The 24,324-nt window shown below is 43.8% G+C and overlaps 1 protein-coding gene across 1 annotated transcript in view; it reads left to right on the top strand.

Annotated features, from left to right (window-relative positions):
- ksr2 (kinase suppressor of ras 2) overlaps positions 1-24,324 on the top strand; it is a 330,233-nt gene that overhangs the window by 273,042 nt on the left and 32,867 nt on the right. Inside the window, exons 16-17 of the mRNA XM_068005691.1 lie at positions 19,444-19,540; positions 19,794-19,927. Coding sequence (XP_067861792.1) covers positions 19,444-19,540; positions 19,794-19,927 — 231 coding nt within the window. The remainder of the gene's footprint in view (positions 1-19,443; positions 19,541-19,793; positions 19,928-24,324) is intronic.

The following is a 24,324-nucleotide window of genomic DNA, read 5'->3' as shown; positions in this document are numbered from 1 at the left end:
TAAGATAAGAGGACAGTTTCTTTATTTTTGGACAGCCAGTTAAAGCAAAAGCATTGAGTTTTGAATAGTACGGTAAATTACAGTATAGAAAAGATAAAATGTGCCTGGGATTTTGTGAGCCTGTTTAATGCGGGAAGCTGTGCCAAGTGCATTGGCTGTGATTAATCAATCTACAGAGAATAGCTGGCAATTGTAAAGGGCAGGGTTTGGGCCCAGGGTGTTCTAATAGACTAAAACCACTGGGTGCCAATTAGTAGTGTGATCTGAAAGTGGGGAACTGACTGTAGTTTTCAGTCATACACTGTTATGCAAAGCCGCGTTATATTGAAAAGACTGCTTATTAATTCTTCAGGCTTTCTTTTGTTTCCTCAAAATATTGGCAAAGTGAACAGCTCACAAATGCAACTGAAAATGTACCTCACTTTGCATAAAGTTGGATCATAAGTCATGCTTCTTTGGTAAATAACTGGAGTCATAACTACAGACATTTTGTCTGGTTTAAGTATGAGCTTTCAAAGCCGCAAGGTCACTTCTACTATTGATAAAGTGCCTTAGCTTTAAAGATGATATGACTTCGTGGGAGCTGTGATAAACTCAGCTTGAAGGTAGGATTTCTCATGCAGCCCACCCAAGCCACAGAACCCCACTGAAATTGTGGCTTGTTTTACTAACCTCCTCCCAGAGATGCTGTTATGTTTTCCTGAGAACCTATTTTGTCATTAATGCATCTGAAGGTTTCCGGCCTTGAGAGATGGTTTATGGCACTCGAGTGATTCTTCACATCAGTCTTAACAAATGAAGAGTATGCTCACATTTACATATCCAGTGATTTTGGTCCAGAATTTGTAACACAAGTGTACTTCCTTTCTTATGTCCCTTAAAGCAGTCTTCCCTTGTGTTCATTTCCATTTCTAGTTCCCACTTAATCTTGGAGTTAAGATAACTTAATAAACTGCTTAAGTGGACGCTGGATAATGTAGTGGGTCAGCACTCTATCCTACCACCTTGTCAGTTAAGTTTTGAATCAATTGCACATCGATAGAATGTGAAGTCTCGTGGCTTTAAAGGTCCTACATGACATGAACCAGGTAAGACTCAACCCAGTTTCTAGTGCCCACAGGACAAAACTGTCCCTAATCAGAACCTGGAGTGCTCTGTAAGTGCAGTAATTGCCCTGGAATTTAGTACTGTTACGGAATTACCATTTGGGTATAACCATGTGATTCCTATATTTAAAAAGGGAGATAGAACAAGTCCAGGGAACTATAAACCAATTAGCTTAACGTGGGTAGTAGGAAAAATAATGGAATCCTCACTCAAAGATGTAATAGAAAAACATCTAGAAACCGAAAACATAAGAATAGGCAGCATGGATTTCAAAAGGGAAGGTCATGCTTGACCAACCTTATTGAATTCTTTGAAGAAGTTACAAAAAGGGTAGACAAGGGTAATGCAGTAGATGTAATATATTTGGATTTTCAAAAGGCCTTCAATAAGGTACTGCATAGTAAACTCATAACTAAGGTCAGAGCATGTGAAGTCAGGGGACAAGTTGCCAAAAGCTGGCTACAAAATGGAAAACAGAAAGTAGAGTGGCAAAAGGTGGGAAGTAGTGTTCCACAAGGATCGGTGCTGGGACCGCTGTTGTTCACCATTTACATAAATGATTTGAACTCGGGAATCGGAAGTACAATTTCAAAATTTGAGGACACCAAATTGGGGGTATAATTAATACTGAGGAGGACTGCGACAAATTACAGGAAGACATTAATAAACTTGCAGAATGGGCGTGTAATTGGCAAATGAATTTCAGTATAGATAAGTGTGAGGTGGTACATTTTGGTAGGAAAAATAAGGAGGCCACATACTCCTCGGAAAATAAGAGTCTAAATGGGGTAGAGGAGCAGAGGGATCTGGGGGCACAGATACACAAATCATTAAAAGTAGCGATGCAGGTTAATAAGGCCGTAAAAAAACAATAAAAGCACTGGGGTTCATTTCTAGAGGGATAGAATTGAAAAACAGGGAAGTTATGTTAAACTTGTATAGAACCTTGGTTAGACCGCACTTTGGAATACTGTGCACAGTTCTGATCTCCATATCATAAAAAGGATATACAGGCACTGGAGGAAGATTTACTAGGATGATACCAGAACTGAGAGGTTATACCTATCAGGAAAGATTGATCAGGAAAGATTGAGCAGGCTGGGGCTCCTTTCTCAAGAAAAGAGAAGACCGAGGGGTGACCTAATAGAGGTCTTTAAGGTTATGAAAGGGTTTGATACGGTAGACATAGAGAAGGTGTTTCCACTTGCGGGTGAGACCAGAACTAGGGGTCATAAATATAAGATAGCCACTAATAAATCCAATAGGGAATTCAGGAGAAACTTCTTTACCCAGAGAGTGGTTAGAAAGTGGATCTTGCTACCACAAGGAGTAGTTGGGGCGACTAGCATAGATGCATTTAAGAGGAAGCTGGATAGACACATGAGGGAGAAAGGAATAGGAGGATTTGTTGATGGGGTTAGATGAAGAAGAGTGGGATGAAGCTCCTGTGGAGAATAAACCCTGCTAGTGCATGGACCTGTTGGGCCGAATGGTTTGTTGCTGTGTTGTACATTCTATGTAACTATCCCGCCTGGGAGAGTTTACATATATTACATCGCCCGAGTCAGTCACAAGACTTGTCTGGGGCATTTATTTGTTTTTGATATGACTCAGGAATAGGAGACAGAGATTCTAGTTTCTTTTCCTTCCAAATTTATTTATAATCATTTAATATTTCAATATAATGTTTTATGCGACCTCCGAGTGAACTTACGTCTTCATGCCCGAACAGTCGTTCGACTCTTCTATCCCTCATCCAGGTTAACCCATTTGGAGCATTCCTGGCTTTCTGCTGGCTCCGCTTGTTCAACGACAGCAATTTTACTTATTTTCTTCAAACTTTTATACAAACATACAAAAATGCTGGGCAGGAAAAGACCAGCTGGTCCATCAAGCCTGCCCCACACTCATGGTACCTGGAGCATCATGACTAGACCCTTTCTAATTCACTTGTTTATGACTGGCTTTCTTCCTTATCTTATTTTTAACCATTCGCAAAGTCTTTTTACCATGTTTTTAACCATCTTTTTAACCATCTTCAAGCTCTTTTGCTTATTACTTTTCGATAGTTCATTAAAGCTGTTACACTTGCGACCCACATTCTTCCTTTACAAGCATAGACATTTTGTTTTAATTGGCATGGTATTTAACCATGTAGTTTGATTTCTTCAGAAACTTAATTTTAGTTAACATAAGCACAATGACTCAAAATAAACATGCATATATGATGATATACAACAGTACCAGCCACAGAATTTCTTTTTTAAGAATTTTACTATTCACAATATGCTTCTTTCAGTGATCTTTCTCCCAAAATGTACTATTTCACATTGATCTGCATCTGCCACCCATTTCCCACTCCACCAACTTGCCTATGTCCTCCCAACAATGACTGGATGGCGGAAACTAGCACATAGCAAACTGATGTAGTTGTGCCCAATTTTGCAGCTGACTTTGTTGGAATAATTAGCATAAGCTCCAAACAAAACCTTGACAATGCCCTGACAGATAGTCTGATAGAGGATGCTCAAAATCTGGTCAGCATCTCAAATTTAAATGGATATGCCCACTTAAAAGTAAGTGGCTGAATACTGGAGTGGGGGGGGGGGGGGGAAATATTAAGATAAATTATGCAAGGCCCCACATTGCTAGTGGGACTTTGCATGCAGAAGCAAATATCAGGAAATCTTCCAATAATTGATTTCATTAGACGGAGAATGGCAGTCAGTGCTCCCATGATTTTCAGGTATGCACTGGCTGTGTGTGAGGCCCTGCCAGCAACATGGGGCTTCGTAGAATTTTCCCTATTGTTTCAGCCTTTATAAAGCTTCAAAATTAATTTTAAATATTTAGCAGCCTTTGCCAAGACTGGGGACAGGAGAGAATTGCCTGGGAAAAATGAAGTGAAAGGGAAGCCAATCTGGGGGCACAAAATAGAGTCTGTGGACAGCTGACTGGGTGATACAGCTATTAAGCAGCACATGGGTACTCAGAGGCTAAGCACAGGAAGGTGCTTATAAACTGATCAAAATGCACATTTTTTCTCAACAAAAGTCATTCATTTAGGTTAGGTTTAAATTACCCCCTGAGTATCTGAAATGAAAAGTGTTCCATTTCCTTACCATGATGAGCAATTTAACAAAAACATTATTATATTGAGATGTGCCCGAAGCCTGGCCTGAATTTACTGCCAAACCTACATTTTTATGATGCAGAATTTGTTGGGGTTGCTGCAAAAATTGGTCTTGAGGATCTACCCTTAATTTAGTTCCCTATTTATTGTTAAATTGGTAATCTCAGTCAGAGAGCTCTGGTGCAGTAGAGAGTCATTTTCTGGGGATAGGGCTAAGATTCGTTGATGGGTGGGAATGGAGGGACCTTTATTTTGCTTTTACTCCTTGCTGTGCCTAACCTGGAAGTGACAATTGTTCAATCCTTCACCATTGACATTTAACCACAAGAATGAGTACAACATTCCCCCAAGTTTTTTTTTAATTGAATTTAGTAATTTGACTGGAGTTCTTAATGAATCACATCCATCTGAGTTAAGTGCAAATGTGAACATAGAGCCTTCAACACAGCATTAACCTAGATTCCGGTGACTCATTTGGTTGAGTTTTAATCGCTTATGGACTTATGTGAATGGAACACATATGAAATGAATGGAATGAAATATGAAATTTAACAATATTATTGAATAATTATTGCCAATTAGCAGACCAATACAAGATGCAGATTTAACGGAGTAATTAGATTACAATGTCTTTCTAAGTGGTTTTTCAGAATCTGAACTGGGCAGTGAAAGAGTTAAACAGAAACCAGAATCTTCAGTCAATCCTATGTCCCACCATGAATCATATTAATGAGGAAGTATGCAGTTGTTTAAAACAGGCTTCAAATGTTTGTAATAAATGATCTTGTCAACAGAGTGAAACAAATGAGTTATAAAAAAAAAAGCCTTGAGCCGCTTAATCTAGTTAAAAGCCTGTAAGAGAAGTTGCGAAGCAGACTACTGGATTCTGAGAGTGAATTGACCCCAGTTGTGTTTCAACCCACAGCTAGCAGAATATGCTGTGCAATGAATTGGACACTCCCCACCAGTGAGGCCCTGAGACGTCGCAAAATTGGCCCTCAACCTTTTATTCCTTTACCATAAAGACAAAAACTAAAACATTAGCCCAGTGTTAAGCAGAGAAAAAGATCTGAATTTAACAGATAAGTAGGTTGATATATGAGAATACCACAAACAAAAATACTTTGTGATGAGTTAACTAGTGGCCTTCCTTTTTCATTTTTGACAGAACAGTGCCAAGCACAAGTCCTCTTAAGTCAATCTTTTCAAATCTTTTCTTGTCTGTCATTATCCACTTCATCTCACTTATCCACTGTTAAACTAGTTTCCCTGAGAAACACAACTCCATATAAACTCCCCTACCCATATTCACGGCTTCCCCCTCAACCTTGTCATTTCATGTGGCCTCTCTACTCCCATCGTGTCAATCACAGATCAGGCAATCTCTGATCACTTCATTGTATCCCTCTCCACCTACATCCACCTTCCCCCTCCCAACCCCACTTACTTCTGTATCCGCCCCAGTCACTTACAATGACACTTTCAAATTCCCAACTGTCTAGCCTTTGGCCCTCCATTCACCACGACATTTCTGCAGTTCAATCAAACCCTCACCTCCACCTTTGATGCCCTTGTCCCCATTAAAACCATTACTCTCTCTTACTCTGGTCGTTCCCCCTGGTACACCCCCTATTTCCACTCCCTTAAGTCCAAGAGACACAGACTTGAACATTTATGGTGAACAACTGGTTTAGCCGTTTATTGCCTGATCTATCAGGTCCTGCTCTCCTCTGCCAAAACTGCTCACTATTCCAGGATCATGCTGGGATGCAAAGATAACTCTCGGCTTCACTTCACTACAAACCGTCTTCTTAAATCCCTCTCCCCTGCCTCCTAAACCCACCCCTCCAACAACAAATGCAAGGAGCTCATGTACTTCTTTGTCACTAAGATTGAGACCATCTGTTCAGCTGCCTCTCGCGCTTCCCTCCCTTCCCCTAGTCCACCAAGCCATATTTCCCCTAAGGCTCCCCCCCACCCAGCCCCGAATTCGCATCTTTCTCTAGTTTCTCTCCTATCTCCACTCATGCCCTCTCCGAGATCATCTTTTCCATGAGACCCACTTCCTGCTCCCTCAACCCTATTCCCACTAAACTGTTGACCACCCATCTTCCCTTTCTGGCCGCCATGTTAACTTATATTGTTAACAATTCCCTCTCCTCAAGTACTGTCCCCCCCCCTTCAAATCTGCCATCATCAACCCCCTCCTCAAAAAACCCACCCTTGACCCCTATGTGTTTGCAAACTATCGCCCCATCCCCAACCTCCCTTTCCTCTCAAGTCCTTGAACGTTTTGTTGCCTCACAAATCCGTGCCCATTTTTCCTGCAATTCCATGTTTGAGTCCCTTCAATCAGGATTCTGCCCCTGCCACAGCACTGAAACGGCCTTTATCAAAGTCATAAATGACATCCTATGTGACTGTGACCATGGTAAACGATCCCTCCTCATTCTTCTCTACCTGTCCGGAGCCTTTGACACGGTTGACCACACCATCCTCCTCCAATGCCTCTCCTACGTCGTCCTGCTCGGTGGGACTACCTGTGCCTGGTTCCATTCTTATCTACCCAGTTGTAGCCAGAGAATCACCTGCAATGGCTTCTCTTCCCGCTCCTGCTCTGTTATCTCTGGAGTCCCCAAAGGATCTATCCTTGGTCCTTTCCTATTGTCAATCTATATGCTAGCCCTCGGCGACATCATCCGAAAAGACAATGTCAGGTTCCACATGTACGCTGATGACACCCAGCTCTACCTCACCACCACCTCTCTCAACCCCTCCACTGTTTCTGATTTGTCACACTGCTTGTCTGACATCTAATACTGGATGTGCAAAGATTTTCTCCACCTAAATATTGGGAAGACCAAAACCATTATCTTCAGTTCCCGCCACGAAGTCCGTTCGGTAGCCACCATCTCCATCCCTCTCCCTGGCCACTGTCTAATGCTGAACCAGACCATTCACAACCTTGGCATCCTAGTTGACCCTGTGATGAGCTTCCGATTACATATCCGCTCCATCACTAAGGTCGCCTACTTCCACCTCCGTAACATCGCCCATCTCTGCCCCTGCCTCAGCTCATCTGCTGCTGATACCCACATCTGTGCCTTTGCTACCTTTAGACTTGACTATTCCAGTGCTCTCCTCATTGGCCTCCCATCTTCCACCGTCCATAAACTTGAGCTCATTCAAAACTCTGCTTCCCGTATCGTAACACACACCAACTCTCATTCACCCATTACCCCTGTGCTTGCTGAGCTTGGCTCCCGGTCCGGCAACACCTTGATTTTAAAATTCTCATCCTTGTTTTCAAATCCCCCCAAGGCCTTAACCCTCCCTATCTCTGTAATCTCCTCCAGCTTTACAACCCTCCGAGATCTCTGCGCATCTCCAGTTCTGACCTCTTGCGCATCCCCAATTTAAACGCTCCACCATTGGTGGCCGTGCCTTCAGCTGCCTGGGCTCTAAGCTTTGGAATTCCCTTCCTAAACCTCTTTGCTTCTCTACCTCTCTCTCCTCCTTTAAGATGTTCCTTAAAACCTACCTCTTTGATCAAGTTTTTGGTTACCTGTCTTAATATCTCCTTATGTGGCTTGGTGTCAAATTTTGTTTGATAACGCACCTGTGAAGCGCCTTGGGACACTTTACTACGTTAAAGGTACTATATAAATGCAAGTTGTTGTTGTAATTTCCACTTTCTAATGTATGAAAGAGTACAGTGAAAAGTGGAAAATGTTCTTATCATACTCTTTCGTGGAGGGAGGCAGGCCACAAACAGGTTCTTTGGGGGCCATGCTTTCCATGATAGAAGAGCAAGAAATTGTGCAAAAGAGGGTATACTTACTTTGACACCCCTCCAGGTTGCTGGAAATCTTTTCTACATTTGTTTTCCATATTTGTTGCCAAGTCTGGCTTACCTAAGATATTACATTCACTTGGCCTCCATCCCCCTCCATGCAATTTGGACCTCCATCTTTACAGCAGGGTGGCATTCCAGGGTGAGAGCTGCTGTCACTGGCTGCACCACTTGTAGCAGGATCTCCAGGGCATGGTCAGTGACGTGGTCGATTTTGCCCACATTTCTCTCTTGTGGCATTCTCTGCACCTCCAGGCCTTCTGTCTCTACAAAGAGACGTTGGCTGGCCTGATTTTGCAAGCCCCCAAACATTTGTGTTCTTGGCCTGCCTCCCTGTATGTGTTTTCCATGTGCAGGGAACTTAAGCAAATGAAGGTGAAGAGTTTGCCTTGCAAAATTCAGCAAGGCCAGCCATCCCTGCTACCACCATAGAGGCTCCTGCAACGTGGACGAGCACAGCTCAGATTTTGCTGAACTTATAAAATCGGGGCTTTGGAGTGAATTATCATGGAATCATAGAATGGTTACAGCATAGAAGGAGGCCATTCGGCCCATCGAGCCTGTGCCAGCTCTTTGTAAGAGCAATCCAGTTAATCCCATTCCCCCGCTCTTTCCCCATAGCCCTGCAATTTTTTTTCCTTCAAGTATTTATCCAATTCCTTTTTTGAAAGCTATGATTGAATCTGCTCCCACCACCCTTTCAAGCAGCGCATTCCAGATCATAGCTACTCGCTGCGTAAAAATGTTTTTCCTCATGTCGCCTTTGGTTCTTTTGCCAAACACCTTGGGCCCGATTTTACCAGGCCTGCGGGTTTCCGGCGGGTTGGGTTTCGGGAGCGTGGTCATCACGCTCGGTGAAATTAGTGGGTTGCCCGCGCGATCGTAGCAGGCAATCCACTAATTGGAATCACTTACCTGCTCTTCCGGGCTCCGCGCTGCTGGTCTGCGCGTCGGGCGGGCTGCGCATGCGCAGTACGATCTGTCAGCTGGAGGCTCTCTAGTTAAAGGGGCAGTCCTCCACTGACAGATGCTGCAACCAATAGAACACATTACAGCATGGAGCAGCCCAGGGGGAAGGCTGCTCCCAGTTTAATGATGCCTCACCCCAGGTATCATCAGATGGGGTGAGGAGGAGGGGGAGGACAGAGCTCTTCCACCCGGCGGGCGGGAGGAAGTGGCCTGCCTCTGCCACCAAGAAGGCCTGGCTCGAGGTGGCAGAGGAGGTCACCTGCACCACCAACATATCGCCCACCTGCATACAGTGCAGGAGGCGCAGCAATGACCTCAGTAGGTCAGCCACAGTGAGAACACGTAGTCTTTCCCCTACACTCCGTCTGCCACAACACTGCCCCCACCCCACATCTCCTTCGGCACCACCAACACCACTCTGTCACATCACCCCTCATACCCACTCAAACCCCATCCTCATCTTACCTGCACCTACTCACCTCGCGAGTACTCACCCCGCCACTAACACGCAACCCAATCCTCATATAATCTCATGGCTCTATCCCATACGCACCCTCTCGTGCATCTCCCTTGCGGCCAGCCTCACTCAACCTGCCACCACCTGTGCTGCAGCCACAGGGCATGCATCACATATGTGCAGTAGGCAGCGTAAGGCAAACGTGTCGTGAGCATGAAGGGGATGCACAAGGGTGTTTGAGGGTTTGTCATGGGTGTTACCTATATTGAATTTCAGAACAACTCACATCACACATTATATTGGCACCACCACTGCCATGTCTCCGCGAATCCTGTCTGTTTTGTGCAATCATGCCCGCTCCTGGGTATCACTACGAGGACCCACCACTGATGCCACCCATTGTGTTACTGCAGAGTAGGTGCAGGTGTATTTGCAGGGCTCTTCCGTGCAGACGACTGAGAGACATCGGCGGTGTACCCGGCTGCACCCTCGAAGGATGCGGAGGAGAAGTTGTGGAGGGCAGTGGTGACTTTGGCAGCGACAGGTAAGCAGATGGTGCTGGGGCCAGCCAGCAGCAGCTCGGCATGAAAGAGGCTGCAGATGTCCACGACTACATGTCGAGTGAATCTGCGCCTCCGTGTGCACTGCTGCTCAGAGGGGTCCGGGGAGCTGCGCCTCGGTCTGTGGACCCTGTGGCGAGGGTAGTGCCCTCTGTGACGCGTCTCTCTCTGCGATAGCCCTCCCTCCTGCTGTACAGGTGGATGTGTCACAGCACTCTGTTGTGGAGCTCCACGTGTCAGAGGTGGACGGCGTGGATGGCGAGGCTGGTGATGCCGTTCGCCCTCCGAGGAGGTTATGACTGCAGCTACGGCGGCCCCCATCCGCAATATGTACATCTGAGGGGGTCCGCAAGGTAGGCACATGTCTTCGGACCCCGGGGTGAGTGTGCGGGTTGGTGACTTTGACCGTCAGGAGGGGGGTGGTGGAGGCCACACTTTGTCCCAAGTGACAGAGCGGCCTCCTGCAATGGGTGAGGGTCTCCCCCCCCCTCCCCACCTGTCAAATGGACCCTTGCAGCTGCCACAGGCTGGCGGCTGCAACACGTCCAGTTCAACTAGGACTGTTTCCCCCAGTGTGTGAAACAGTCCCATGTTTCTCCAAAATCACACACAGTCCCTTAATCAGGTCAGTTAATGACCTGAACAAGCAAAATAAATGCACTCAAGTGGCATCCCGCTGGCTTTAATTGCCTGCGGGATTCCCACCAGCGGGGGCTGCGCTTGCACCCCCGCACGTCATCGGGGAACCCGGAAGTGGGCGGGATCGTGGCGCGATCCGGTCACGTGCCTGGATATCGGGATTTTCGGGGCCCCCCCGCTGGAAACGCACACGAAACCCGCTGGTAATATCGAGCCCCTTAAATCTGTGTCCTCTGGTTCTCGATCCTTCCGCCAATGGGAACAGTTTCTTTTTATTTACTTTATCTAAACCCTTCATGATTCACGAACTATAATTGAATGTAGCTTTGTTCCTGAGGGGTAATTTTCTGATGACTTCTCCCAAAAGGAAGTCTCACCGACCAGAAGCAGTCATCAGGAGTTCAGGTGCACATTCGTTTACAGGTTGGAAAATTACATGCAGCAGAAAGAAAGAAAAGAAAGACTTGCATTTACATAGTGCCTTTCACGACCTCAGGACGTCCCAAAGTGCTTTACATCAATTAAGTACTTTTGATGTGTTGTCATTGTTGTAACGTAGGAAACGTGGCAGGCAATTTGGGCACGGCAAATTTCCACATCCAACGGTACAGTAGCATAGTGGTTATGTTACAGGACTAGTAATCCAGAGGCCTGGACTAATAATTCGGAGTTATGAATTCAAATCCTGTCACAGCAGCTGGGGAATTTAAATTTAATTAAATAAAATCTGGAATTAAAATACTAGTATCAGTAATGGTGGCCATGAAACTACCGGATTGTCGTAAAAACCCATCTGGTTCACTAATGCCCTTTAGGGAAGGAAACCTGCCGTCCTTACCCAGTCTGGCCTATATGTGACTCCAGACCCACAGCAATGTGGTTGATTCTCAATTGCCCTCTGAAATGGCCTAGCAAGCCACTCAGTTGTACAATCTCGCTTAAAAAAAGTCATAATAAGAATAAAACCGGACGGACCACCCGGCATCGGACCACTGGACATGACGAAGGCAAACCAAGCCCAGTCAACCCTGCAAAGTCCTCCTCACTAACATCTGGGGACTTGTACTAAAATTGGGAGAGCTGTCCCACAGACTAGTCAAGCAACAGCCTGACATAGCCAAACTCACAGAATCATACCTTTCAGCCAACGTCCCAGACTCTTCCATCACCATCCCTGGGTATGTCCTGTCCCACCAGCTGGACAGACCGACCAGAGCTGGCGGTACAGTCAGGAGGGAGTGGCCCTGGGAAGTCCTCAACATTGATTCTGGACCCCATGAAATCTCATGGCATCAGGTCAAACATGGGCAAGGAAACCTCCTGCTGATTACCACCTACCGCCCTCCCTCAGCTGATGAATCAGTCCTCCTCCATGTTGAACACCACTTGGAGGAAGCACTGAGGGTAGCAAGGGCACAGAATGTACTCTGGGTGGGGGCTTCAATGTCCATCACCAAGAGTGGCTTGGTAGCACCTCTGCTGGCCGAGTCCTGAAGGACATAGCTGCCAGACTGGGCCTGCGGCAGGTGGTGAGCGAACCAACCTGAGGGAAAAACTTACTTAACCTCGTCCTCACCAATCTACCTGTCGCAAATGCATCTGTCCATGACAGTATTGGTAGGAGTGACGACCGGATAGTCCTCGTGGAGACGAAGTCCCGTCTTCGCACTGAGGACACCATCCAACGTGTTGTGTGGCACTACCACCGTGCTAAATGGGATAGATTCAGAACAGATCTAGCAGCTCAAAACTGGGCATCCATGAGCAGCAGCAGAATTGTATTCCAGCACAATCTGTAACCTCATGGCCCGGCATATTCCTCACTCTACCATTGCCAACAAGCCAGGGGATCAACCCTGGCTCAACGAGGAGTGTAGAAGAGAATGCCAGGAGCAGTACCAGGCGTACCTAAAAATGAGGTGCCAACCTGGTGAAGCTACAACTCAGGATTACATGCATGCTAAACAGTGGAAGCAACATGCTATAGACTGAGCTAAGCCATTCCACAACCAACGGATCAGATCAAAGCTCTGCAGTCCTGCCACATCCAGTTGTGAATGGTGGTGGACAATTAAACAACTAACGGGAGGAGGAGGCTCTGTAAACATCCCTATTCTCAATGATGGCGGAGTCCAGCACGTGAGTGCAAAAGACAAGGCTGAAGCGTTTGCAACCATCTTCAGCCAGAAGTGCCGAGTGGATGATCCATCTCAGCCTCCTCCTGATATCCCCACCATCACAGAAGCCAGTCTTCAGCCAATTCGATTCACTCCATGTGATATCAAGAAATGGCTGAATGCGCTGGATACAGCAAAGGCTATGGGCCCGGACAACATCCCGGCTGTAGTGCTGGAGACTTGTGCTCCAGAACTAGCTGCGCCTCTAGCCAAGCTGTTCCAGTACAGCGACAACACTGGCATCTACCCAACAATGTGGAAAATTGCCCAGGTATGTCCTGTCCACAAAAAGCAGGACAAATCCAATCCGGCCAATTACCGCCTAATCAGTCTACTCTCAATCATCAGCAAAGTGATGGAAGGTGTCGTCGACAGTGCTATCAAGTGGCACTTACTCACCAATAACCTGCTCACCGATGCTCAGTTTGGGTTCCGCCAGGACCACTTGGCTCCAGACCTATTTACAGCCTTAGTCCAAAGATGGACAAAAGAGCTCAATTCCAGAGGTGAGGTGAGAGTGACTGCCCTTGACATCAAGGCAGCATTTGACTAAGTGTGGTACCAATGAGCCCCAGTAAAATTGAAGTCATTGGGAATCAGGGGGAAAACTCTCCAGTGGCTGGAGTCATACCTAGCACAAAGGAAGATGGTAGTGGTTGTTGGAGGCCAATCATCTCAGCCCCAGGACATTGCTGCAGGAGTTCCAAAAGGCAGTGTCCTAGGCTCAACCATCTTCAGCTGCTTCATCAATGACCTTCCCTCCATCATAAGGTCAGAAATGGGGATGTTCGCTGATGATTGCACAGTGTTCAGTTCCATTCGCAAAGGCTCAGATAATGAAGCAGTCTGTGCCCGCATGCAGCAAGACCTGGACAACATCCAGGCTTGGGCTCATAAGTGGCAAGTAACATTCGTGCCAGACAAGTGCCAGGCAATGACCATCTCCAACCAGAGAGAGACTAACCACCTCCCCTTGACATTCAACGGCATTACCATCGCCGAATCCCCCACCATCAACATCCTTGGGGTCACCATTGACCAGAAACTTAACTGGCCCAGCCACATAAATACTGTGGCTACAAGAGCAGGTCAGAGGCTGGGTATTCTGCGGCGAGTGACTCACCTCCTGACTCCCCAAAGCCTTTCCACCATCTACAAGGCACAAGTCAGGAGTGTAATGGAATACTCTCCACTTGCCTGGATGAGTGCAGCTCCAACAACACTCAAGAAGCTCGACACCATCCAGGACAAAGCAGCTGCTTGATTGGCACCCCATCCACCACCCTTAACGTTCACTCCCTTCACCACCGGCGCACAGTGGCTGCAGTGTGTACCATCCACAGGATGCACTGCAGCAACTCGCCAAGGCTCCTTCGGCAGCACCTCCCAAACCCGTGACCTCTACCATCTAGAAGGACAAGTGCAGCAGGCACATGGGAACAACACCACCTGCATGTTCCCCTCCAAGTCACGCACCATCCCGACTTGGAAATATATCGCCGTTCCTTCATCGTCGCTGGGTCAAAATCCTGGAGCTCCCTTCCTAACAGCACTGTGGGAGAACCTTCACCACACGGACTACAGCGGTTCAAGAAGGCAGCTCACCACCACCTTCTCAAGGGCAATTAGGGATGGGCAATAAATGCTGGCCTCGCAAGCGACGCCCACATCCCATGAACGAAAAAAAAAATGAGATAATGACCAGATAATCTGTTTTAGTGATATTCATGGTGGGATAAATGTTGGCCAGGACATCGGGGAGAACCCCTCTGCTCTTCTTCAAAATAATGCCATGGAATCTTTTACATCCACCTGAGAGAGCAGATGGGGCCTCAATTTAACGTCTCATCTGAAATACCTAAATTTACAGTTGGAGAACCATCCATCTGGACTATCTGGCTGGGATTTTCCACTTATGCCTTGCTTGTGCATGCTGGCAGCACCCATCAGGAAATACCACGCCTCCAGCCTATGGCTTTCTGACGATTAAAATTAATCATTGGAAAAGCACGGGCTGAGTGCCGAATTTCTGGATATGTGCTCATTGCATGTGCCATAAACACTACTAATTAGATTGGACTAATTTTTTGCATGATTGCCATGATCTTCTAAGTCAACAGTTGTTTCATTAGGGGTTGTTGTTAAAATTTTTAATTTGAGAATGCTTTATATTGAAAAAATCATCCACTGCTTCTGTTTTATCAGCTGGCTCCAAATAATGGAACCAATTAAGACTCTATTGCAGCTAAAATGTGGCAAAGTCATTTATAGGTCTAGTATCATAGTTTTCAATACTCACTGTGGTAACCTAGAAATTACTGTGTGTGACATTATCACACAAACTCATAACAAGTTCACATCAGATTCTTTGTTTTTGCCATTTTAATAGAGATATTAAATCTGATTAAAATAAAAGTAAACAAAATAAATTCCTTTGTTGAAATAGCAGACACATGAATTTGATACAAACGTATTTACTGTTAGTACAATGATACCACACATAGTAATTTCGAGGATAGAGTTCCTTTGAGTAATCAGCATAGGGAATTTAGGCACATGAAAGGCCTTTCATCATCCTGTTAGCCATTTGGGGTGTTTGTAGAAACAGCTCATGGCTGTTTTCTTTAATAATAGTATCTCTATGCTGTTGTCTGCAGTGATCAATGCCCTGATTGATGCTGGGCTCAGGGGCACATAGGAGTACAGATATTCGAGTCCCAATGAAGTTCAGTCAAGAATGGTTGCATGCTAGTGCAAAGCTTGCCAGAGGTGTTGTGAGTTGATTGCACGTAATTTTCCATTGTATAATTATTCATAGTTCCCTGTGCAGGATTGGCCTTGTGACCTAATCGGGGGACCGGTTAAGCTCTAAGTGAGACTTAAAAGAAATGCAGTCAGTTAAAAATAAGTGGCTGCACGTGGGCGAGCGACAAAAATACTTAGAGCCTTTGGAAATGCTCAGAAGGCATTTCAACCCATCGTTACCCTTTGAGAAAACTGAGGGGGATGAGGAGGAAGGAGTGCCAGGCAAAAATGAAGTGAAAAGAAACCAAATGTGGAGCCATGAAATAGAGTCTGCCTTTAGGCGATGAAGCAGCCCATAACCTGAACCCCTGTTCCATGGCTGGCAAAGTAAATGATATGATGCATGAGGTGGGTGCAAAGAGGGTTGCCCTGTTTGGCTACCGAGGATACCCTCACCAAAGGATAGCAGACTGGAATGAGTCTGAGGCCTAAAAGATAAGGGCTGAAGTGACCTTCACAGCCAGTGGCTGTGCTGTGCCTGTCGTGGAGTTTGGCTCCAGATCAGATTACAAGAGGCACATGGTGAATTGGAACTTAAAAACAGACAGTTCCTTGGAAAAGTTGCAGATAAATGTACCCCTGCCGATGTTTGTGGGTGGGAGGATAATGGCAGCTGTACACAGTCCTCCTATGTCACCTGTTGGGAACCCCAGATTTCTCTTATACTGCCATACATAATAGCAGGATTCACATGAGGAAGGACATTATCCAGATTTCTGCAGCATGGCAGAGCCAATACTCATCACACCAAGCCTTCTCACCAACTGCAGTAAGCAAAAATGAAATTACTATCAAAAAACTGCACTAAAACATTTGTAAAGCATCTTCTAGAAACACTATTTTGTCTTCCTTTAAATCATCACTTCTGCATCCAGCAGCTATCTAGTAACCCTGGATGTAGGTTTTACATTGACATACTGATGATTGAATTTATATCTTGGGTAAATACTGGGAAATAGTGTAGACATCCAAATGCTGTCACTTCCCTGCATTATTATATTGCAAGGAAGCTGGTGCCTCTTTCTGGTGAGAACTTCCTACAACTGCAATAATGTCCATTGGAATTGTGCATCACGCATATGACGGAAGTAGATAAAGCTTAAGTGATCCCTGCCCATATTAACACTCTTCTTTGTTCCGTAAATGAGCAAAGTCAGGGTGGAAAAGGGCTAAAAGTAGAGTCTAAGGAGTTGTGCAAACACACCACAATGACCTCTCATTTCAATCTTTGCACCTGCTATTTATTGTTTGTTGTTTGCAAAACAAAAATCAGAAATGACATTGGATCTTTCAATTAGTTAATGATCAGAACCATGGATTGAAAAATGATAGAACCTGAAGTCCTGATATTCATGCTCTTTACATGGCATTGGCCATGGGGCAGCTGGGGGGACCAACTCTGAAACATAGCCAACTCTTTTATGGAAGAAAGGAGCATGCATTTGTTTTTTAGATACTAACTTATCCAAAAATAAAACCAATATTGAAAAAAATCATCAATAAAGAATGACAGCCGTTAGATGGAAGCATTAATTTGTAAATGCTAACGGTTGTCGTGGTGTGAATTTCACACTGAAGACTGCCTGTGGCCAAGATTGAAGTTAGTAATCGAGGGATGCTGGTAAGGAAGGGGTTAGAATAGATTGCCATGTATATTCAAACAATGTACCTGATTTTCCCCTTATCTGACACTGCACGGTTCCTGCACTAGGTAAAGCAGGACAGCTCCCGAGGTGAAGAAAATCGACAAGTTGTTGATTCTTTCTGTAAGAGCAAGAATCTTGTCTTTGTCTGTTCTTTTGTAGTATAATGTAAGTTAATGATTCATCTCAAATACAGACGAGGTGAATGACTCATTTAATTATGCTGCAATAAAATGCGTAAACACCTACTGAACACCTACACTGGAGGAAGATCACAATGGGTGCAAAAGGGAGAACAGTCTAAGCTGAATCGTAACATTCACCATTTATCTCTCTCCTCTCTCTCTCTCTCTCTCTCTATATCCATATACTATATATATGTAGTTTTTGGGTCTAGTGCATCTGTCACACTTGAAAGTGTCACATTTGCACCTGATTATCTCAAATATTATATTGGGTCATAATTTGCTGTGGCAAGGTGTCTGCCATCAGTTAGACTTGCCCTTGCACATTTAAGTTTTTAAAATTTTTGCATGGCAAGTTGCTGAAAGTGCGAGGTGATAACGTCGCAGCGAGGGAAATAGGGCATCTGGGACCTGAGTGAACAGGGCAAGCAACTGTGCATCTCCTTAACCAGTGAGATTGAAGGATTGTGATATTAACAGCACAAGGATTGAGAAGGAAGTACATTCCCAAGTACATTCAAAATGGTTTGGAAAATTAGTTTTGATCTTCTCAGTCAAAAAATAGGGGTTTTGGCAATATCGTGTTCATGCAGTGATTGAAGTTTTCAGATCAGTATTGCAGCCACTGTGACTCAGAACTTCATGGTACAAGGACTCCCAAGACAAGAAATTAGATTTTGACCTGCAGTCAACCACATCTCAAGGCCAGTTTCAATGAGCACTGCGATGGAGATTCACATCAGAATGGTGCCAATACCCAATGGGAATCTCCTACAAACTTCAGAAGTTAATCAAAACTCAGTACAAAAGTTAGTTGTTCATTTTAATCCCTTATTGTAGGCAACAGATGAATAGTCAGATTCAAAACCCCTCCCATCTTTCCAAAATTCAAATTTTCCAAAGGCAGTAAAGGTGAGATTGTAATTGAGGATCCCCACTCCAACTTAAGCTTAATGTGATCCCTTAGAAGCTGAACTAGAAGTGGGATTTAAACTTTAGCTTCCTTCACTTACTTTATGGATTATGAGGACTCATTTAATTTTACTCTGCAGTGAAGATTATCTTTCCTGTTAAAGTAGTCTGCTACTCAAAACAACCACATTTTAAGGAATACAGTAAGTATATAGAGACCATTGTTGTGATATGCTCAAGGAATGAAAATCCTTTAAGTAATCAATCATTACTCAAATTAACAATAGTTCTTGAAGTGTCAAAATGAATGCCATACATTCACCTGAAACCTACTGGCTGGGCTGTAGGTGAGAGGCTAGAGGCTCTCCAGACACATAAGCTACCAGATCAAAGAATCTACTGTTGGTACAATAGTAAACACCTCTAGTACCATACCAACAGATGGGCATGGTTTGAAGCCAAATTCATTTGGGCCTTTGAGAAAGTGAAACACGAGATGCTTTATGTGGGCATCTTTTGAAGTACTTGAGGGAATTGTCCCCTGTCCTCACACTGCTACTTCTTGCTGAGCAAATTTATTTTTATAAATATGTAATACATATATATACACACAGATACATATATATATATACACAGTACTTTAAGAGGAATCTTCATCAGAAAACATAATGAAAGGCCCCACCCAAACTATTAATCATTTGTTCTATTTTTAGATGCTGACTGAACAGTTGTGTATTTGCAGCATTTTCTGGTTTCATTTTAGATTTTCAGTATTCGCAGTTTTTAGAATGTTTAATATATTGCAATACCTTTTTAAAATATTTTAAATTATCATTTCAATGAGATTATCATAATAATACATAATAAGAATTTAATATGATTTTTTTAACAAGACTATGCATGCTAACAAGTCTCACTACTTATTTAAGTTCCCCACTGAATCACCTGTTAAAGTTACAGTATTTATACAGTGATTTAGTATTTGCTTGATTTTTTTTTGCAGTCTCTGCAAGGGAAGAACTCTGTACTCTGTCGTAAGAGATGCAAAAATGGTGCTGGATGTGAACAAGACCAGGCAAATTGCTCAGGAGATTGTGAAGGTGCGCAAAAAGTCACAAAAATATAAGAATTGAGTGCACCAATAGAAAGTTTATTTTAAAAAAGCTAAGCCATTTAACACCAATCTGCTGGTGCTAACAAAATATGGAACAGAACTTTCCTTTTTTTTGTGCTGATTAATTTGCATAATATTTGTACCTTGGGAAAATGTAATACATGTTCTTGTTATGTGGTATTTTATGTAATTAGCTTAATGCAGTTATTTAAAACATTATTGTAATATTTATTTTCAAGGGAATGGGTTACCTACATGCTAAAGGAATTCTTCACAAAGATTTGAAGTCAAAGAATATATTCTATGACAATGGAAAGATAATTATTACTGATTTTGGCCTCTTCAGCATCTCTGGAGCTTTGCAAGAGGGCAGGTACAGTACTACAATGCATATAAATCATTGTTCCTAAGCAGTTAAGCAATTTAGATAATATATATTAATACTTTGTTCTTTCTTATAAATTTGCCTTTTGTTTCCTCTACAAAGTAGAGAAGGTGTTTTTTCCATTTTTATGCTACAGAATAGCAGCCTTTTTTCTTGAAAATATATTGGAATTATGGACAGAATGGAAATTTATTACCTCAGTTATAAGTACTATTTTAAATGGTCATCAGTTATTACTTCACAAATATTTGATGCTGTAAGAAGCAAGGAAGACATTTGTTGAGGAAGTTCATAAACCTTATTTATTAAAGATAAGTAGTAAAGCAAGTGGCAGAGTGGAGTTGTTATTTTCTTTTAGGTTTTTACATTAAAGTTATTGAATAGTAAGGTGGTGGTTACAGTGAATTAACTGAAATAATCGTGTAGCTTACCTTTTAGCAATACTTATTCGACCTTGGCAACTATATACTAACCCACTGACTGAATTGATAGCAATAGTAGGAAGCACATCCCCTTTAATTTGGGAGAAGTGTAATTTTTTAAAATATATTTTAGCAGATATATTTTTATTTGTTTTCTTTGCTTGAGGCTCAGATGCACCAAGCTTCCTTCTCGAACTGAGAGAGTGGTAGAGAATGCGTTGCTGGGTAGAGGAAGCCAGAGAGCATGATCAAAGTAGTTAAATGAGTGGCTACTGATAATGGAGCAAAGGGAGTGAGAAGTCCCTAGAGAAGTCCTGTGTTGGAGCAGTGAAAGGCCTCTACAGGAGGAAGAGGAGATCGCCACAGTCAGGTGACACAAGGCCTTTGAGAGATTTAAAAACAATGGCAAAAGTTTTGAAATTGACACACTGGGGCACAGGGAGCTGGGAGAGGATGAGCTGATAGGAGTGTAGGACTTAGTATGGGTGAGGATGCAGCCGACAAGTTTGTTCAAACTTGTAAGGTTTATCTGAGAAAGAGAGTTGGATGGCTTGGGAGGAGTCAAAACGTCAGCGATGATGGCATGGACTAGGGTTTTGGCAGCAGGAGAGGAATTGAGGGAGCAGTTGGTGAACTTCATGAGTGAGCTGAGAGGGGAGAAACTGCAAAGAATGGGAAAGGTGAGAGCACATTTACCTGGAGGGCAGATGTTGGAGCTAGGAACTTGTGGGAATTGGAGGGATTGGGCAGTCAGAGGATACATCTGCCACAATATGGATGACTCTGATTTTGGGCACAAAAGAGTCTGTGAGTTCTTTGCATTTAGAGTCTGAGGTGCGGTGGAGGGAAACCAGGGAAGACTGTTAGTAGTAGAAAAAGGTGTTTGGAGTTGTTTCAGCTTTCCAGGGTATGGCTTGGGCCTGAGAGATGGGGCAACTGTAAAACCTGAAGTGATCCAGCCAGATAGCTAGACCAGATGAATGATTGAAACTTTCAGCCAGTTGATTTTAGTATGCAGAGGTAACTATTGTACTGAGTGACAGAAATAGGTAGGAGATCTTACTGGATCTGAATGAGATTGAGGTGGAGGCGGGACTTGACTGAGAATTCAATGCCATAGCAGGTGGCAGGCCAGAGGCAGAGGAGGTCAGATTTAAAGAGAGTTTGGAGGTAGCTTTAATCCAGGAGCAGAAAGTGACAGTAAATGGGGTTGGAGTTGGCAGGGGGATGTGTAGAAAAATGCAGATCAAGAAGAGGTTGAGGAGAGCCTTGTCAGCGATACGGTTCTCCCCAATTACTTCCTTATCTCCATGGGGGCGTTGAGACTACATGTGATGAAATGATCGAGGTGACCGTAAGGACCATTAGCTTGGTTGCTGTAGGCCCCAGAAAACTGACCGCAGCATGCATGGCACAATTCAACATGGGAAAGGGGCCTGAAATTGGAGTTAGGCCCTGGAATTGCATAGGAAATGGGCTTAGTGTTGGTTTCAGGCGTGTGTCATGGTTGACTTCGGAGCGCCCTTACCGATTTGGCATGTAACGCACTCCAAATTGAGCACATGCACGCGTTTTTCGACCCAAAGAAAATCAACCGAACATAATCGCTACTGTTCCCGGAGGAGCATGCAATACTTTCTATTTCAGATCTGAGGCCAGGAGTCAAGAGATAAGTGTCCAAGTACCTGAGATCAACCATCAGGAATCAGAATTAGAATTATATAAGTTTACAGCACAGAAGGAAGCCATTCAGCCCATCATATCTGTGCTGGCTTTTTGCTAGCGTAATCCAAAACTAATCCCAGTACCCCGTGCTCTCCCAATAACTCTGTAACTTCCTCCACTTCAAATATTTATCCAGTTTTCCCTTAAAAGATGCCACAATTTTTGCCTCAAACATTGCCTGTGGCAAAGAATTCCATACTTCAACAGCTCTCTGCGTAAATAAATTTCAGCTAACATCTCTCACCTCTTAGTAATAATTTTAGGGTGATGACCCCTTGTCACTGATTCGCGAACTAGAGAAAATAGTCTTTCCCTATAATCACTCTTCATAATTTTAAAAACCTCTAGTAAATCTCCTCTTAGTCTTCTCTGCTCCAATGGAATTAGTCCCAGTATCTCACGTCTCTGATAACTATAATTTCCTATCCCTGACATCATTCTTATGAATCTACGGTGTACACTCTCATTGGCTTTAATGTCCTTTCTATAATAGGTTGCTCAAAACTGCTACAGTACTCTTAACTGTGGCCTAACTGAAGTTTTGTCTAAATTCATCAGCACTTCATTACTTTTGAACTATATGCCCCTATTTATAGAACCCAAAATTGCAGTGACTATGGCTTTATCTACCTGCAGTTGCACTTTATATATTTGAACCCCTCAGTTTCTCTGTTGATCCAAATTCTTCAGTGTCTTTCCATCAAGTGAATACTACAATTTCTTGTACTTTTTCCCAAAATGCATTACCTCGGACTTATTCACATTAAATTGCACCTGCCACCTGTCTGCCCATTCCACATTCTGTCTTTATCTTCCTAAAGAATTATTTAGTGACTCAGCAAGATTGAAAAGGTAAATCAGAACTACATTATGCTCTATATTGAGGTTCCCCCACAGCCACAGGATATGTTCAAAGCCTGCCCTGGGGCACCTGCAGTGGCACTTGAATTAAATGCCATCTTTGTCTGGAAAGATGACAACAATAAATATTACCACAGGGTCAGTTGAATAAAGCTTGTGTAAATCTGCATTAGCTTTCCTGTACTGTAATAGTATCCACAATGCAGATATAAAATCATAGAATCATAGAATGATACAGCACAGAAAGAGGCCATTCGGGCCATCGTGCCTATGTCGGCTCTTTGAAAGAGCTATCCAATTAGTCCCATTCCCCTGCCTTTTCCCCATAGCCCTGCAGATTTTTCCCCTTCAAGTATTTATCCAATTCTCTTTTGAAAGGTATTATTGAATTTGCTTCTACCACCCTTTCAGGCAGTGCATTCCAATCATTACAACTCACTGCGTAAAAAAAATTCTCCTCATCTCTCCTCTGGTTCTTTTGCTAATTACCTTAAATCTGTGTCTCTAGTTACCGACCCTTCTGCATTAGAAACGTTTTTTCCTTATTTATTGTATCCAAACCACATCATTTTGAACACCTCCATTACGTCTCCCTTTAACCTTCTCTGCTCTAAGGAGAACAACCCCAGCTTCTCTAGCCTCTCCAAGTAACTGAAGTTCTGCATCCCTGGTACCATTCTAATAAATCTCCTCCGCACCCTCTCTAAGGCCTTGACATCCTTCCTAAAGTGAGGTGCCTAGAATTGGACACAGTACTCCAGCTGAGGCCTAACCAGTGATTTATAAAAGGTTCAGCATAACTTCCTTGCTTTTGTACTCTATGCCTCTGTTTATAAAGCCAAGGATTCCACTTTTTTAACAGCCTTCTCTACTTGTCCTGCCGCCTTCAAAGATTTGTGTACATACACACCCAGGTCTCTCTACTCCTACACCCCCTTTAAAATTGTACCATTTAGTTTATATTGCCTCTCCTCATTCTTCCTACCAAAATGCATCACTTCACACTTCTCTGCGCTAAATTTCATCTTCTGTGTGTCTGCCCATTTCACCAGTCTGTCTATGTCCTCCTGAAGTCTGCTACTATCCTCCACATTGTTTACTACATTTCCAGTTTCATGTCATCTGCAAATTTTGAAGTTATGCCTTGTATACCCAAATCCAGGTCATTAATATATATCAAAAAGAGCGTTGGTCCTAATGTCGAACCCTTGGGGGACTGTATGCTTCCCTCCAGCCTGAAAAACAACCTTCATCACTACTTTCTGCTTTCTGTCACTTATCCAATTTCCTATTCTCGCTGCCATTGCCCCATTATTCCCATGGGCTTCATATAATAATACTACCCTTTTTTAAAATCTCCTCCATCAGTAAGGCTCT

The sequence above is a fragment of the Heptranchias perlo genome, chromosome 25 (assembly GCF_035084215.1).
Source record: "Heptranchias perlo isolate sHepPer1 chromosome 25, sHepPer1.hap1, whole genome shotgun sequence".
NCBI classification, from domain to species: domain Eukaryota; kingdom Metazoa; phylum Chordata; class Chondrichthyes; order Hexanchiformes; family Hexanchidae; genus Heptranchias; species Heptranchias perlo.
The sequence above is the reverse complement of the archived record's forward strand: the minus strand, read 5'-3'. Positions and strand labels throughout refer to the sequence as shown.